General features: G+C 50.3%; 4 protein-coding genes and 1 pseudogene across 4 annotated transcripts; all 5 read right to left on the reverse strand.

The window, feature by feature from the left end:
* Positions 1 to 312: 312 nt before the first annotated feature.
* Positions 313 to 2,025, reverse strand: LOC128279005 (lactase/phlorizin hydrolase-like). Its single transcript, XM_053017727.1, has 3 exons — positions 1,843 to 2,025; positions 1,213 to 1,779; positions 313 to 1,149 (listed from the first exon to the last, which is right to left on the reverse strand). Exons 2-3 carry the CDS (start codon positions 1,759 to 1,761, stop codon positions 313 to 315), a joined length of 1,386 nt encoding a protein of 461 aa, XP_052873687.1. The 5' UTR covers positions 1,762 to 1,779; positions 1,843 to 2,025.
* Positions 2,026 to 2,576: 551 nt separating this feature from the next.
* Positions 2,577 to 4,297, reverse strand: LOC128268891 (myrosinase 1-like). Its single transcript, XM_053006185.1, has 4 exons — positions 4,252 to 4,297; positions 3,419 to 4,199; positions 2,803 to 3,350; positions 2,577 to 2,742 (listed from the first exon to the last, which is right to left on the reverse strand). The coding sequence occupies exons 1-4, from the start codon at positions 4,284 to 4,286 to the stop codon at positions 2,577 to 2,579; spliced, it is 1,530 nt and encodes a 509-aa protein (XP_052862145.1). The 5' UTR covers positions 4,287 to 4,297.
* A 404-nt stretch (positions 4,298 to 4,701) lies between these two features.
* Positions 4,702 to 6,878, reverse strand: LOC128274873 (myrosinase 1-like). Its single transcript, XM_053013210.1, has 5 exons — positions 6,503 to 6,878; positions 6,212 to 6,416; positions 5,669 to 6,146; positions 5,515 to 5,603; positions 4,702 to 5,461 (listed from the first exon to the last, which is right to left on the reverse strand). The coding sequence occupies exons 1-5, from the start codon at positions 6,535 to 6,537 to the stop codon at positions 4,760 to 4,762; spliced, it is 1,509 nt and encodes a 502-aa protein (XP_052869170.1). The 5' UTR covers positions 6,538 to 6,878; the 3' UTR covers positions 4,702 to 4,759.
* An 852-nt stretch (positions 6,879 to 7,730) lies between these two features.
* Positions 7,731 to 14,394, reverse strand: LOC128276610 (lactase-like protein). Its single transcript, XM_053015070.1, has 5 exons — positions 14,376 to 14,394; positions 14,085 to 14,289; positions 8,710 to 9,187; positions 8,546 to 8,634; positions 7,731 to 8,488 (listed from the first exon to the last, which is right to left on the reverse strand). Exons 3-5 carry the CDS (start codon positions 9,167 to 9,169, stop codon positions 7,787 to 7,789), a joined length of 1,251 nt encoding a protein of 416 aa, XP_052871030.1. The 5' UTR covers positions 9,170 to 9,187; positions 14,085 to 14,289; positions 14,376 to 14,394; the 3' UTR covers positions 7,731 to 7,786.
* LOC128279007 (myrosinase 1-like) overlaps positions 13,577 to 14,619 on the reverse strand; it is a 7,068-nt pseudogene continuing 6,025 nt past the window's right edge.

Consider the following 14,619-nt stretch of genomic DNA (forward strand, 5'->3'; position numbering starts at 1 on the left):
TCAGTTGCATTTTGTCCGACGATAGGCGCTGACCTGTGTCGATCTCTCATTAGTATTGTTTACAGAGTCACTTGCCACCGGCTGCCGACGAAGATTTACGGTGTTACTAGGTCAAGAGTACGGTGTCCTACATTCAGGTGCAGATTAAGCCGGCTAAAATAACCGACACGGACTGAGCCATTTATTGGACTAACTTTACCATAGAAGTGATACCTCAGCGCAATTGGAGTGCCACTTTGCCATAATTATTACACGTCTGCTCCTCGAAAGGCATTAAATGATAACACACCGTAACGCCCAACTTAAACCACCTTAAATTCGCAACAGGAAGTTCGCGAAGCATACGACAATGAGCAGCTTCGAGAAGAGCATCTCGGCGGCTCCATCGTCATCGTTCTCCGTGGTGATTTCACCTGACACGCTCGTAGTAGTGGTATCCACATCGTCCGGCCCCGGGATGTAGATCTCCGGTTCGGGCATATCGTCCTGATCGATGCTTCGGGTGCGCACAATATTTCCGAATGCCCGCGCGGACGACTTTGCGTACCGAGCCAGTCCCGGATCGCTGTAGTTGACGTAATACAGCCCGAACCGTTCGCTGAGACCCGCGCGCCACTCGAAGTTATCCATCAAACTCCAGGCCACGTAGCCGCGCACATCACACCCATCGTCGATCGCATCGAGAATCGCGTTCAGGTAGTCCTTAAAGTACTGCACCCGCCGGACGTCGCGCGTCCCACCCAAATCGCTGACCCCGTTTTCGGTCACCCAAACGGGCGGATTGTTGTACTCGCGCCGTATCCAGCTCAGCACGTTGTACATACCCCGAGGGTACACCTTCAGCCAGTCCGAACCCGTCGATGGCCAGCGATCGTCCTGGTACTCGACCGTGTTGCGATCGTGATCGAACGAAGGCACCCGCATGTTGGCCGAGTTCGCCTCATCGTTCGCGTACACCAAATTGGTGGTATACCCGTTGTAGCCGAAGAAGTCGGACGATCCCTTCAGTTTTGCGATCTCCTCGGCGGTGAACTCGGGAAGCCGCGACCTGGCGAAGCCCTGCTCGCGACTAAGCCTGGCGATGCGGTCGATCATCACCGGCGGATAGTTGCCGGTTTCGGAGTAGATCGGATGCATGTAGATACCGAACTGTTGAGATGAGATGACGTGCGATGACGTGTGATGCCCAACTCAACTTCAGCGGTAACATACCAGATACTGCATGGTCGTGTCCGAGGCCTCTCGTTCATCCTCGGAAATCGGCTCAGCCCACGATCCGTCCACCGTAATGCCTATCTGGCCTCCCTGGGTAGGCTGGAACTCCGTCCGGTACAGTTGGACCGCTTCCGCGTGGGACAGCAGCAAATGGTGGCTACAGAGGTACGTGTAGATCCCCGGGAAGTCGTAACCCGGTGCCATCGAGTCGTACTCGTACGGAAGGCGACACGTTTGCGGTGGTTCGTTGAAAGTGGTCCAAATCTTAACCCGGTCGCCAAACTCGGCGAACGCGATCCGAGCGTACTCGCGGAAGTGTCCCACGATCAACCGATTCGTGAATCCACCCATTTCCTGCAGACGCTGCGGTGTGTCCCAGTGGAACAGTGTCACCATGGGCGTGATGTTGTACCGTACCAGTTCGTCGATAAGATTATTATAGTACGCAATGCCGTGCTGGTTGACATGGTTGCTGATCCCCGTTGGCAGGATGCGGCTCCAGGAGAGCGAAAAGCGGTAGATGTCCACACTAAGCTCCCGGATCATCTCCACATCACGGCGCCACTGTAATACGGAAATAGGGGCTACTTCAAATCGGAGATCACGACGCCCCCCGGCAGCACTCACATTGTGGTAGCTGTCACACGCGACATCTCCGTTCGTTCCGTCGGCAATCTTTTCCGGGTGGTTGTGCACCAGATGGTCCCAGATCGATTCCCCTTTGCCGTCCTCATTCCAGCCTCCCTCGATCTGGTAGGCCGAGGTTCCAACACCGAACTTGAAGTCTGCCGGAAACGTTCGCTGCGCAGCACCCAAACTGCAATAGAACGGCAATCACTATCGTGTCCCTCTCCCGGAACCGCATCCGAGTTGAAGTACTTGCTTAGACTTAGCTGACCTTACCTTACGTAACACACCGTAACAAACCCGATCAATGGAAGCTTCATTTTTGCGAGTGCGAAGTGCACAACCCGAGCACCAAATGGTGAGTGTGATGAGGCAATCGGCCCAAAAGGGTGATAAACTAAAGTGTGGCACCCTTCCAGATGATTGTGCCTATCACGCACGTGTCATCCACCGTAGAATGCTATCGATAATCAGGTGTCGCGTTTTATTGTCCGAAGGTGTCCAATTCATATGCCAAAAACTGATGCCCGATAGAGGACGATTTAATTCGGGCACCCCACTGGAACTTAATTAAGGAATTCATCTCAGGCGCGCCTTATCTTTGGGGCAATAATTGATTGCTGACGCCGTATCTTGGCCACGGGGCTATTGTTACTTCGCACGGATGGTACAAGTAAATGATAGAATCAATTCAAACACTTCAAGCTTTATTATCCGCAAGTTGATCTGACATGTTAGTTAACTGTTTCCGGTGCCGGAATGTAAACATCAGGATCGGGACGATAGTTAAGATCGATCTCCCTTGTCCTGACGATGTTCGTCAGCACCTTCGAGGACGCCTTTGCATATCGCGTTCGCTCCGGGCTTTCAAAATCCACGTAGTAGAGCCCAAACCTTTCACTGGAAATAACAGACATGAAAGTGCAACTGGTCAGCGATCTCCGCCCGACCTAAACTTACACGTATCCTGCACGCCACTCGAAGTTATCCATCAATGACCACGCAATGTACCCGCGAACGTCGCAACCATCATCGAGAGCATCCAGCACGGCTTCCAGGTACGAGTTAAAATAGTCGATCCTCACGTCATCCTTCGTGCCGCCAAAGTCGCTCACACCGTTTTCCGTTATCCACAGCGGCGGATTGCCGTACTCCGTGCGGATCCAGTTGAGCAACTTTCGCATCCCCCACGGAACGATGGTCAACCACGGGGAAGCTGCCGTTGGCCAGCTAGGATCCCTGAACCCGATCACGTTCGTGTCGTGACCGTGCGAAGGACCATCGGCCGCGTTGTCGGGTCCATCGTTGGCCCGCACCATCGAACTACCGTACGTGTTGAGCCCAAAGTAATCGGACGTCCCCCGGATACGCTCCACTTCGGCCGCCGTAAACACTGGCAACCGCGACTCGGGGAATCCCTGGGCTACGCTCAGGCTGGCGATACGTTCTCGCATCTCCAGCGGATAGTCGCCGGTCGCGGAGAAGATCGGATTGGCGTACCACCCGAGCTGAGGATCAATCGGATCGGTAATGAACCAAAGAGAACTAAAGAGCACTGAGCCCGGCGGGTACTTACATTGAATCTCAGCGATCGATCAGACGCGTTACGGTCAGCCTCAGAGTCGGTGGCCGGTTCACTCCAACCCGAATCCAACGTGATGCCAATCTGACCGTTCTGGACCGGTTTGAACTGATCGCGATAAAGGTGTACCGCTTCGGCGTGTGACTTGAGGATGTTGTGAGCACACAGGTACGCCGGAACACCGGGAAATCCGTACCCCGGGGACATGGCATCGTTGGAGTACGAGTTCTCACACGTTTGCATAGGTTCGTTGAACGTCGTCCAGATCTTGACCCGATCTCCAAACCGTTCGAACAGAACCCGGGCGTAGGCCACGAAATGGTCCACGATCAGTTCGTTCGTCCAGCCACCCATCTCCTGCAGCCGCTGGGGAAGATCCCAGTGGTATAGGGTGACCATCGGTGTAATGCCATGGCGCAGCAGCTCGTCGATCAGATTGCTGTAGTAGGCGATGCCAGGCTCGTTGATCACGTTACCGATTCCGGTTGGCATGATGCGACTCCAGGCGATCGAAAACCGATAGATGTCCACACCGAGCTCTTGCACCATTTCCACATCACGCTTCCACAGGTGGTAGCTATCGGCCGCCACATCGCCATTGCTTCGATCGAGGATCTTCTCGGGATGCTGGTGGGTCAGCCGGTCCCAAATCGACTCTCCTTTGCCATCCTCATTCCAACCGCCCTCGATCTGGTACGAGGAAGTGCCAACACCGAACCGGAACTCGGCGGGAAACTTTCTTTGCCCTTGCGCTACGCTCGCAATCACGAGCACTCTGGGGAATAGAAATGATCAACAGGAATCAAGCAGTGGCGTGGGTCACTTACAATGCGGCGAGTTGTGCCACGCGAACCACCATCATTTATGGCGGCCTTCGATGGACTGTCAATATTTCGCGGGAGCTTCGTGTAGCTATAAAACCATATCTATTGGGCATTCGTCAGTACTAGATATCGTAGGTGTCTGACGACTTTTGCGATAACACAGACAGCAATCACTGTTATCTGGTACTTTTGCCAATAATCTGTCGCCCTGCACTGGAGCTCCCCTGGAGCGCTTCTCTTATCATTTGGGGAGTGGGCAGCGTGTGCCTAATCGATGCAATAACGGTTCATTATCCGCAAAACAGAGCAATCTATTATACAATCGGTAGGTCGTGCTCCTCAATTGTCTCATCTTTATCAGTTCACCTACACGGCGGACGTTACAAAATACTCAAACAGCTAGCGAAGTGCATAAAATTGAGAAAGTATAAAATTGATTTATTATGAGATAATTTTTCACTTGGTATTCCCTTTGACACCTTCAATTCGTTTCTACCGTCAACGCCAAACATCAATCCCCGTCAGGTATCAGAATGTCCGGTTCCGGCAGATAGTCTGGATCGACGGAGCGGGTTCGAACAATGTTCGCGTAAACTTTGGCCGACATTTTGGCGTACCGTGGTCGAGCTGGATCCTTGAAGTCCACATAGTAGAGTCCGAACCGTTGCGAGTAGCCAGCGCGCCACTCGAAGTTATCCATAAGCGACCACGCAGTATAACCTCGCACATTACACCCATCATCGATCGCATCGAGCACGGCCTCCAGGTATGAGTTGAAGTACTCCACTCGCTGTAAATCTCGGGTACCGTCCCGATCGCTGACGCCATTCTCGGTGATAAAGACCGGCGGATTGTTGTACTCGCGTCGTATCCATCGCAGCACGCTGTACATTCCTCGGGGATACACCTTGAGCCACGACGAAGCAGACGACGGCCAAGCGGGGTCAATGTACTCATACACATCGCGATCGTGATCGAACGATGGTTCACCAAAGTGGCCCGGATTGGCATCTCCATTTTGCCACACCAGCCGCGTGGTGTACGCATTAAACCCAAAGTAGTCGGACGACCCTTTCACTTTTGCGATTTCTTCCGGCGTGAACGAGGGCAGACGCGACTTGTGGAAGCCTTGACGAGCGCTAAGGTTCCCGATGCGCTCGATCATCACCGCCGGGTAGTTCCCGTGGTAAATCGGATGCATGTAGATTCCAAGCTGTAGAATGTGGCTCATTACTCAACATTTTCCTTTGAAGCGTTCGTACTCACATTAAATTGCATGGCACGTTCGGAGGCTTCCTCATCCGCGGGCGTGTTAGGTTCGTTCCAATGAGAATTGGCTACCATTCCGATCACTCCTAAAATCAAAATGTTTCGTGGGGTTATGGAAGAGCGTCTTAAGAGACGAGAGCAGTATACGCACCATTTTGATCGCCCTGGAAATGTTTTCTGTAAACTTCAACAGCATCGGCATGTGCCAGCAGCACATGATGCGAACAGAGGTAGCTGTACACCCCGGGGAAGTCATATCCGGGAGCCATAGCATCCAGCTCGTATGACTCCTTGCACGACTGCGTCGGCTGGTTAAACGTTGCCCAAAATTTGACTCGATCGCCAAACCGACTAAAGGCAACTCTTGCGTACTCCCGGAAGTACTCGACAATCTCCCGATTGGTCCAGCCGCCCATCTCTTGCAGGCGCTGTGGCAAATCCCAATGGTACAGGGTCACCATCGGCGTAATGTTATAGGCGAGCAGTCCGTTGATGAGATGGTTGTAGTACTCGATGCCCTTTTCGTTAACATTGTTGCTCATTCCCGTTGGCATGATGCGGCTCCAGGCGAGTGAGAAGCGATAATAGTTCACTCCCAGTTCCCGGACCATCTCCACATCGCGTTGCCACTGGAATTGAAGGAATTGAAGGCCAGTCAAGGACAGCTGTCTGGAATTATCCTCGTACCACTCACCTGATGGTAGCTATCGCAGGCTATGTCCGCGTTGGAGCCATCGACTATTTTGTGAGGCTTCTCGTGCGTCAACCGATCCCAGATCGACTCGCCCTTACCATCCTCGTTCCATCCTCCCTCGATCTGGTACGAGGACGTAGCGACACCGAACCGAAAGTGTGCTGGAAACTTTCGGAGGCCTTCGGCCACTAGAATGATCGCAGCCCTAGAGAAGAACAAAGCAGGCTCATCACTATTTAGTACGCACTCCGTTAACTGGCTGTCCTTCCCCAGTACTAATCGGCTACCCACACGAAGATCACGATCGTAGCGTAGATTTCTTTCATCACTGCTCCGAAGCCCGATCCGATCTGCGTGAAACCGACGCACTTGCTCGATTCAGCACTCCCCACTTGGTTATGGTTTTACACACATGTTCCGCTCTCAGACATGCTCATATGTTCCGCTCCAAAGACGTTCTTCAACAATGCTTATCAAACGCTTCAATCAAGCGAGAGCAACCACATGGAGGCCCATCAATATTTACCCGACCGCACACTCGTCCGCCACCGCGATAGGTTATCTAGTCCGAGTAGCAAGGCGTTAATTTTTAATTTCAATAACACCAATACAACCACCAACAAATGGCCTGAATAGATAAAATAACGCATCAGCGTGCGCGCTACTACTCGTCCTTGTGCTGAAGTTTCATGTTTGTGATGCCGTTCGTTTTGGACCTCAACTTAGAGGCACCAATTCCGAGGATTTCATTATTTCACTATTTTTTACTAACCTATTTCACTTTACACATTGAAGTCCAGACTTAGGAGATAAAGGCACCCAACCACAGCTGATAGTAACTACCATAGATCTTAGATCGATCTTTTTTCATTTCATGAATGATCATTAACACAAATCCGTCAAAGTAGGGCCTGAAAAAGTTGTAGCCATAGTTACGCTTCGCGGTCTACGGAGTTCATTGAGGGATGCTGATCCTTTCCTCTCGACGGATAAGACTCGACTGTTTGTGTAATTGAGATTATAGAGGCTATGCTGGTCCTTATCTGGATGTATTGGTAGTGGTTGGAGTTTGCTTGTAAGTAAAAGATTTCGATTTCGGTCTATAAAACGGTTCTTCTGAGACCGTTACGCAGCTTATGTGCTGGATTTCGATGGAACGAACTGAAATATGGCTTGGTCTATACTGCTGATGAACCATTCTGTGTAGTCACCGTAGCAGTCCATAAGGAAGCGAGCTACTTTGATGGTTGGTATTGGCTTAGAGACGGAATTAATTCTTGTTCCAGAAAGCACTTCACGGATCAACAAGACTCGAGAGGCTGGCTAGCGTCCAACCTAAGTCCCCGAGCGAAGTCTCCGCAGGGCGGCCGGGGCACTACTCTAAGATTCGTCGATGCTCCTCAGACTGGATTATCCTACTTGTATCGCGATGATGCTCACTGGAGACGTAGCACCTAGCTGCCTTGTACCTACGTCAACTAATAAAGTACATTATAATGAATTTTAATATAAGATAATACGGCCATTTATTTTTCTTTTGACACCTTATTCAGTTTCTACTGTCAACGCCAAACATCACTCCCCGTCAGGAATCAGAACGTCCGGTTCCGGCATATAGTCTGGATCGACGGAGCGGCTTCGGACAATGTTCGCGTAAACTTTGGCCGACATTTTGGCGTAGCGCGGTCGAGCTGGATCCTTGAAGTCCACATAGTAGAGTCCAAACCGTTGCGAGTAGCCAGCGCGCCACTCGAAGTTATCCATAAGCGACCACGCAGTATAGCCTCGCACGTCACACCCATCATCGATCGCATCGAGGACGGCCTCCAAATATGAGTTGAAGTACTCCACTCGCTGTAAATCTCGGGTACCGTCCCGATCGCTGACGCCGTTCTCGGTGATAAAAACCGGCGGATTGTTGTACTCGCGCCGTATCCATCGCAGCACGCTGTACATCCCTCGGGGATACACCTTGAGCCACGGCGAAGCAGTCGACGGCCAAGCGGGGTCAATGTAATCATACACATCGCGATCGTGATCGAACGATGGTTCACCAAAGTGGCCCGGATTGGCATCGCCATTTTGCCACACCAGGCGCGTAGTGTACGCATTAAACCCAAAGTAGTCGGACGACCCTTTCACTTTTGCGATTTCTTCCGGCGTGAACGCGGGGAGACGCGACTTGTGGAAGCCTTGACGAGCGCTCAGGTTCCCGATGCGCTCGATCATCACCGCCGGGTAGTTTCCGTGGTAGATCGGATGCATGTAGATTCCAAGCTGTAGAATGTGGCTCATTACTCAACATTTTTCTTTGAAGCGTTCTTTGGTACTCACAGTAAACTGCATGGAACGTTCGGAGGCTTCCTCATCCGCTGGCGTGTTGGGCTCGCTCCACGAAGAGTCAACAACCATTCCGATTACTCCTACGAACAAAAATTCCGTGATGTTATGAAAGATAGCTACATTGAAGCACAATCACATTGGGGTAGTGTACATACCGCTTTGAGGGCCCTGGAAATTCTTTCTATACACTTCAACAGCATCGGCATGTGCCAGCAGCACATGATGCGAACATAGGTAGCTGTACACCCCGGGGAACTCATACCCCGGAGCCATAGCATCCTGTTCGTACGACTCCTTGCAAGTCTGTTTCGGTTCGTTGAACGTTGTCCAAAACTTGACTCGATCGCCAAACCGACTAAAGGCAACTCTTGCGTACTCCCGGAAGTACTCGATAATCTCCCGATTAGTCCAGCCACCCATCTCTTGTAGCCGCTCTGGCAGATCCCAATGGTACAGGGTCACCATCGGCGTGATGTTATAGGCCAGCAGCCCGTTGATGAGATGGTTGTAGTACTCGATGCCCTTTTCGTTAACGTTGTTGCTCATTCCAGTTGGCATGATGCGGCTCCAGGCAAGTGAGAAGCGATAGTAGTCCACTCCCAGTTCCCGGACCATCTCCACATCGCGTTGCCACTGTTGAAGGAATCCTGCCAGTCAAAGACAGTGATCATGCGTTTCCCGTAGCATGAAAACCGGGAGTTCAACTTGAGGAAAATGATTTACAGTTCTCTGATGGAATGTCTTTATTCTCGCTCGTGTAGACGTGAACTGAAGGATCGAGCCGAAACGCGCTCGATCACGCGTGGAATGAGAAACATAAAGAGAAATAGAGAGCCATGGCAAGAGAGTCATGGCGAAATGGCGAAATAGCGAACTGGTGAAGTGACAGTACGTCAAATTCAAATTGTAACGGCGATAGTATACAATATACCGAACATACTGGCCGCCTTGAACTAGCATGGCTTGTTCAACATAATTATAATGGACTGGGTAGCAGCGCGATTTTGGTGACAGGACGAACAACGTTGTCTGCCTTTGCCGTCCTCAGGGTGACGACTCGAACGACTCCATCCTTTCCGGGGTGCGTAGCGGTGATTTTCCCCAATGCCCAAGTCGCTGGTGGGCATTATCTTCCTTCAGCAGGACCACACGTCCGACGTCAATGGATACTGGCGGATTGCAGCCCTTGCTGGCACGAGTTTGCAGCTGCTGCAGATATTCCGCTTGCCATCTGGTCCAAATGCGCTGTGTACGTTGCTGAGTACGTTCCCAATGTGACAAACGGTTCTCCGAGACTTCCTGCAATGATACTTCTGGAACGCTTTGGAGATTTGTTCCAATTAGAAAGTGACCCGGAGTAAGTACTTCGAGGTCTTCTGCTTCTGTCGGCATGTGCACTAGTGGACGCGAGTTTAAGCACATTTCGATTTGTGCGAGTAATGTAGACATATCTTCGCGAGAGATATTGGAATTGCCGACTTCCCTCAAGAAATGATGCTTTGCTGATTTCACGGCGGCCTCCCATAACCCACCAAATTGGGGTGCACGTGGAGGAATGAACTGCCAATGGATCCTTTGGCCAGTACACCAGTTGACAATCTTGTCTCGTTCGCCGGAACCCTTTTGTAGCATGCGGAAGACTTTGTGCAGATGGTTTGCTGCACCCTTGAAGCATGTTGCATTGTCGCTGTAAATGGTGATTGGTTTTCCTCTACGCGCGGTAAATCTATGTAGAGCTGCTAAAAAGGCATCAGTTGAAAGATCGGATACGAGTTCAATATGTACCGCTCGGGTGACAAAACATATGAAAATGGCAACATAGGCCTTTGTAGCTGTACGATTTCGCACTTCAGATTTGATGAACACTGGACCAACATAGTCAACATCACAGCTTAGAAATGGCCTGCTTGATGTTACATGTGATGCTGGGAAATCTGCCATACTTTGTTGAATTAAAGTCGGTCGATGACGAAAGCAAGTATGGCATTGATGATAGACCTTTCGGGCTAGGTTTCTTCCCGATAAGATCCAAAACTGCAAATGAATGGTGGACAACATCAGTTGTGGTCCTGCATGTAGAAGCTTTCGATGGTAGTACTCCACTATCATCCTCGTCAGTGGATGCCTAGCACAAAGTACGATCGGATGTTTTGAATCTTCTGAGATATCGGCGTGAATCAGTCGACCTCCTACTCGGATCAATCCTTGAGCGTCGAGCTGTGGTTTCAACCATTTTAAACGACTTGACCGTGATACGTATTTTCCAAGGAGCAAATCGGTGTGTTCTTCACGAAACGATTCCCTTTGAGCCATTCGGCATAGTGCATGCTCAGCTGCTTGGAGCTCCTTTGTTGTAAGAGGGTCAATCTCTCCTCGTGCGATGGGAAGTGCTTTGTTGCGTTCGTTGAAACGTTTGTACAAGTTGTTGAGATATAAATCCATAGAAATTGCATCGGCCGCCGTTGGTGACACGTGGCTCATGTCCTGGGCCAATTTCTGTAAGTTCTTGTTGCTAAATATGGCGCAGAAGATGTGCCATATGTGACGGTTTGCAGCTGGTATGTGGATATTGGTTCAGCTTGATTTTCCCGCCACACGATCCTTTGAAGTGGTTGATCTACTTCCTGCACCCTTATCTGTCGGTACATTTTTTCAATGTCGCCGACCAACGCAATTGCATGTGTACGAAACTTCAGAAGTAGAGACAGTAAATCCTTTTGTATGACTGGACCCACCAAAAGAATGTCGTTCAAGGAATACCCCGAAGATGTTTTACACGATGCATCGAAGACCACTCTGGTTTTAGTCGTAGTGCTGGACTCCTTGAACACTGCATGATGTGGTAGAAAACAATGAGAAATGTTAATATCAGGATTGTCCAATTTCTGCATATGTCCTAGTCGTTCATACTCTCTCATGAACTCGTGGTAAGAACTCTTTACAATTGCGTCTGACTCGAGCCGTCGCTCTAGAGTCCTGAATCGCCGTAGCGCGATACTTTTTGATTCACCCAATTGTTTAGTTGAATCATTTGTTCTCGGCAGTCGCACTGCATACCTTCCCGATGGTTCTCTAATAACTGTGGCATTGTAATGCGCTTCACATTCTGTGTTGGGTTGGTATGATTGTTCCGGGACTGCATCGAGTTGCCAAAACCTTTGTAGCACATTTTCGAGACCGACTGTTGTCACATGACAAGCTAACGATTTGGTTGGAAGTGCCTCTCGCAGAGGTCCACACACGACCCAGCCAAACATCGTTTCCACTAGCAGCGGATCCCCAGCTTCTAGATGAATCCGTTTCCCGGTGAATAGTTGTTGATAATGTTCTGCTCCAATGATCATGTCGATCGGAGCCGGTTTGTAAAACGTTGGATCAGCCAATTCTACGTCGGGTAGCTTTAGACTGCTTGTACTGATGACACTTGATGGTAAATCAGATGTTGGTTTCTCCATTATGAAAAAGTTCTCTGTGCTGTAGAACGAATTCACCTTCGAATGAATAGTTGCGTGGGTCTCATATTTCACCCGATGCATGCTTTCTGCGATGCCTACTATCTGTGTATTTGTTTTTGACCAGCGAAGCTGGAGTTTTGCAGCCAACCTTTTCGACATAAAGTTGCACATTGATGCCGAATCTAATAGCGCACGAGCGTGATGGCGGTTTCCGTACCGATCCAGTACCCAGACGGTTACCGTTTCTAGTAACACCGTGCTGGCATACACTCGAGCCGATAGGCTGGCATTCGTTCCTGTTGGTTCAGGAATGGACTTGTTTTCGTGTACCAATGTATGATGCTTCTGGGAACACACCCGGCAAACGTGTTTCGATTTGCAGAATTTCACTTGGTGCCCAACACTTAAACAATTCCAACACAGTTTTTTTTGTGTGACTACTTCCCGTCGTTTTTGCACGGGTAAAGCTGCCAGTTCGTCACATTGAAACGTTCGATGATGCTCGGCACACATCGCACATTGTTGTGGAGCACTGAACTTGCTGCTGGTGTAGGTAGCCTTTGTGTTGGTGGTCTTCGGCGTGTGCCTTGCACCGTCTTCCTTTGTTTGATGCGTTTGCTGCCTAACACTGCCTGTCGTTCGCTCCGCCGTTTTTCGTGGTATGCGCGTTACTGATATTGCGTCTTCCGTTACGTCTTCCATGAAATGAGCAAACGACGCGAGGCTACTGGTACCGTCACGAATACGCCGTGCCCACTGCATACGATACTCGCAAGGTAACTTTTCTACGAGTTCGGTGATCAGCATTGGGTTTTTTAGATGTTCGACCATACCCGCCGACCGTACGTGTTCGCAGAGTGACTGCGCCACTTCTCCGAATTCGATTAGGCTCTCCAGGTCATCGGCTCGAGGGGATGGGGTTTTTCTAACGCGATCGATCAGAACGTCCAATAGCAATTCGGGACGTCCAAAGCGTCTCTGGAGAACATGAATGACACTTGGAACTGATGAGGGGAGTAGAAGACGGCCTCGAACTGCTTCTTTCGCTGCCCCTTTCAAGCACCTTTGCAGGCGAATCATATTTTCGCCATTTTGAAAACCACACGCGTTGGTGGAGAAGTTAAAACTGCTAATAAACGTTGGCCATTCTGCGGGATCACCGCTAAAATCCGGCAGATCCTTCGGCAATGACTGTCGAGCTGCTTTTTGCTCCTTGGTGAGCGTCCATGATGATGCTTCTACGCCGACGCTTGTGGGTAGAGCATTTTCTCGCATTTCAGCGATTTCCGGCCTTGGCTGTTCTAGCTCGGTTCTCATCCGTCGGATCTCCTTTGTAACATCACCTTCTCGGTGACTCTCGACATTGTGATGTGTGACCCAGCTGGCCACACGGTCTGCTGCATGGCTCACACTGGAAACAATATCGTCTTCTTCTCCAAGTTGTTCTTCCAGAACACGATATTTTTCCTGCACAAACTTCTCTTCTATTTCTGCTTCCTGCTTCAGCCGTTCTAGCTGCCTGTTTTTCTGCTCCTCCAGCATCTGTATTTTTAGGTTAGCTCTGCGATCACGCACTGAAGATGTCGTCGATGCCGTTGACGACCGTACTCGACGTTGTCTGGCATCCGGTTGCCGGATCACCGGTGTCAATCCGAATGCCGCCTGTTGCTCCGCACTCGCGGAACCCGAAGCCTTGGTTTCAGACATAATGGCACTGTCTGCACTGTTTCACTTTGTAAGCGTAGCTTATCCGGTTCGAAGGACCAAATGATCATGCGTTTCCCGTAGCATGAAAACCGGGAGTTCAACTTGAGGAAAATGATTTACAGTTCTCTGATGGAATGTCTTTATTCTCGCTCGTGTAGACGTGAACTGAAGGATCGAGCCGAAACGCGCTCGATCACGCGTGGAATGACAGAAACATAAAGAGAATAGAGAGCCATCGCAAGAGAGCCATGGCGAAATGGCGAAATAGCGAACTGGTGAATGACAGTACGTCAAATTCAAATTGTAACGGCGATAGTATACAATATACCGAACAGACAGCTGTCTGGAATTATCCTCGTACCACTCACCTGATGGTAGCTATCGCAGGCTATGTCCCCGTTGGAGCCATCGGCTATTTTGTGAGGCTTCTCGTGCGTCAACCGATCCCAGATCGACTCGCCCTTACCATCCTCGTTCCATCCTCCCTCAATCTGGTACGAGGACGTAGCGACACCGAACCGAAAGTGTGCTGGAAACTGTCGGCCACCTTGGACCACTAGAATGACCGAAGCCCTAAAGGAGAAGAAAGCACACTCACCACTGTTTAGCATGCACTACGTTAACTGGCTGTCCCTCCCCAGTACTAATCGGCTACCCACACCAGGATCGTAGCGTAGATTTCTTTCATCCCTGCACTTTGGCCCGATCCGATCTGCATGTACCGACGACGCTCTTGCTCGACTCGACACTGCCCGGTTGGCTATGGTTTTATAGACATGGTCCTCTCTCACACTGCTCCAAAGACAGGCTTCAACGATGCTTATCAAACGCCTCAATCAAGCCCACGTACGCGCAGATGCGCTTAATATTCACATCAACAAGTCATCAATATTCAACAGACTG

The sequence above is a fragment of the Anopheles cruzii genome, chromosome 2 (genome assembly GCF_943734635.1).
Source record: "Anopheles cruzii chromosome 2, idAnoCruzAS_RS32_06, whole genome shotgun sequence".
Lineage (NCBI taxonomy): Eukaryota > Metazoa > Arthropoda > Insecta > Diptera > Culicidae > Anopheles > Anopheles cruzii.

Coding starts and splice junctions, on each gene's coding strand:
- LOC128279005 (XM_053017727.1), bottom strand. CDS start 1,761: ATGATCCGGGAGCTTAGTGTGGACATCTACCGCTTTTCGCTCTCCTGG. Junction 1,150..1,212: donor ACACGACCATGCAGTATCTG/GTATGTTACCGC, acceptor TCATCTCAACAG/TTCGGTATCTACATGCATCC.
- LOC128268891 (XM_053006185.1), bottom strand. CDS start 4,286: ATGATGGTGGTTCGCGTGGCACAACTCGCCGCATT. Junction 4,200..4,251: donor GTGGCACAACTCGCCGCATT/GTAAGTGACCCA, acceptor TCTATTCCCCAG/AGTGCTCGTGATTGCGAGCG. Junction 3,351..3,418: donor ATCGATCGCTGAGATTCAAT/GTAAGTACCCGC, acceptor ATTGATCCTCAG/CTCGGGTGGTACGCCAATCC.
- LOC128274873 (XM_053013210.1), bottom strand. CDS start 6,537: ATGAAAGAAATCTACGCTACGATCGTGATCTTCGT. Junction 6,417..6,502: donor GCTACGATCGTGATCTTCGT/GTGGGTAGCCGA, acceptor GTTCTTCTCTAG/GGCTGCGATCATTCTAGTGG. Junction 5,604..5,668: donor TTTCCAGGGCGATCAAAATG/GTGCGTATACTG, acceptor TTTTGATTTTAG/GAGTGATCGGAATGGTAGCC.
- LOC128276610 (XM_053015070.1), bottom strand. CDS start 9,169: ATGGTCCGGGAACTGGGAGTGGACTACTATCGCTTCTCACTTGCCTGG. Junction 8,635..8,709: donor TTTCCAGGGCCCTCAAAGCG/GTATGTACACTA, acceptor TTTTGTTCGTAG/GAGTAATCGGAATGGTTGTT. Junction 8,489..8,545: donor AACGTTCCATGCAGTTTACT/GTGAGTACCAAA, acceptor CACATTCTACAG/CTTGGAATCTACATGCATCC.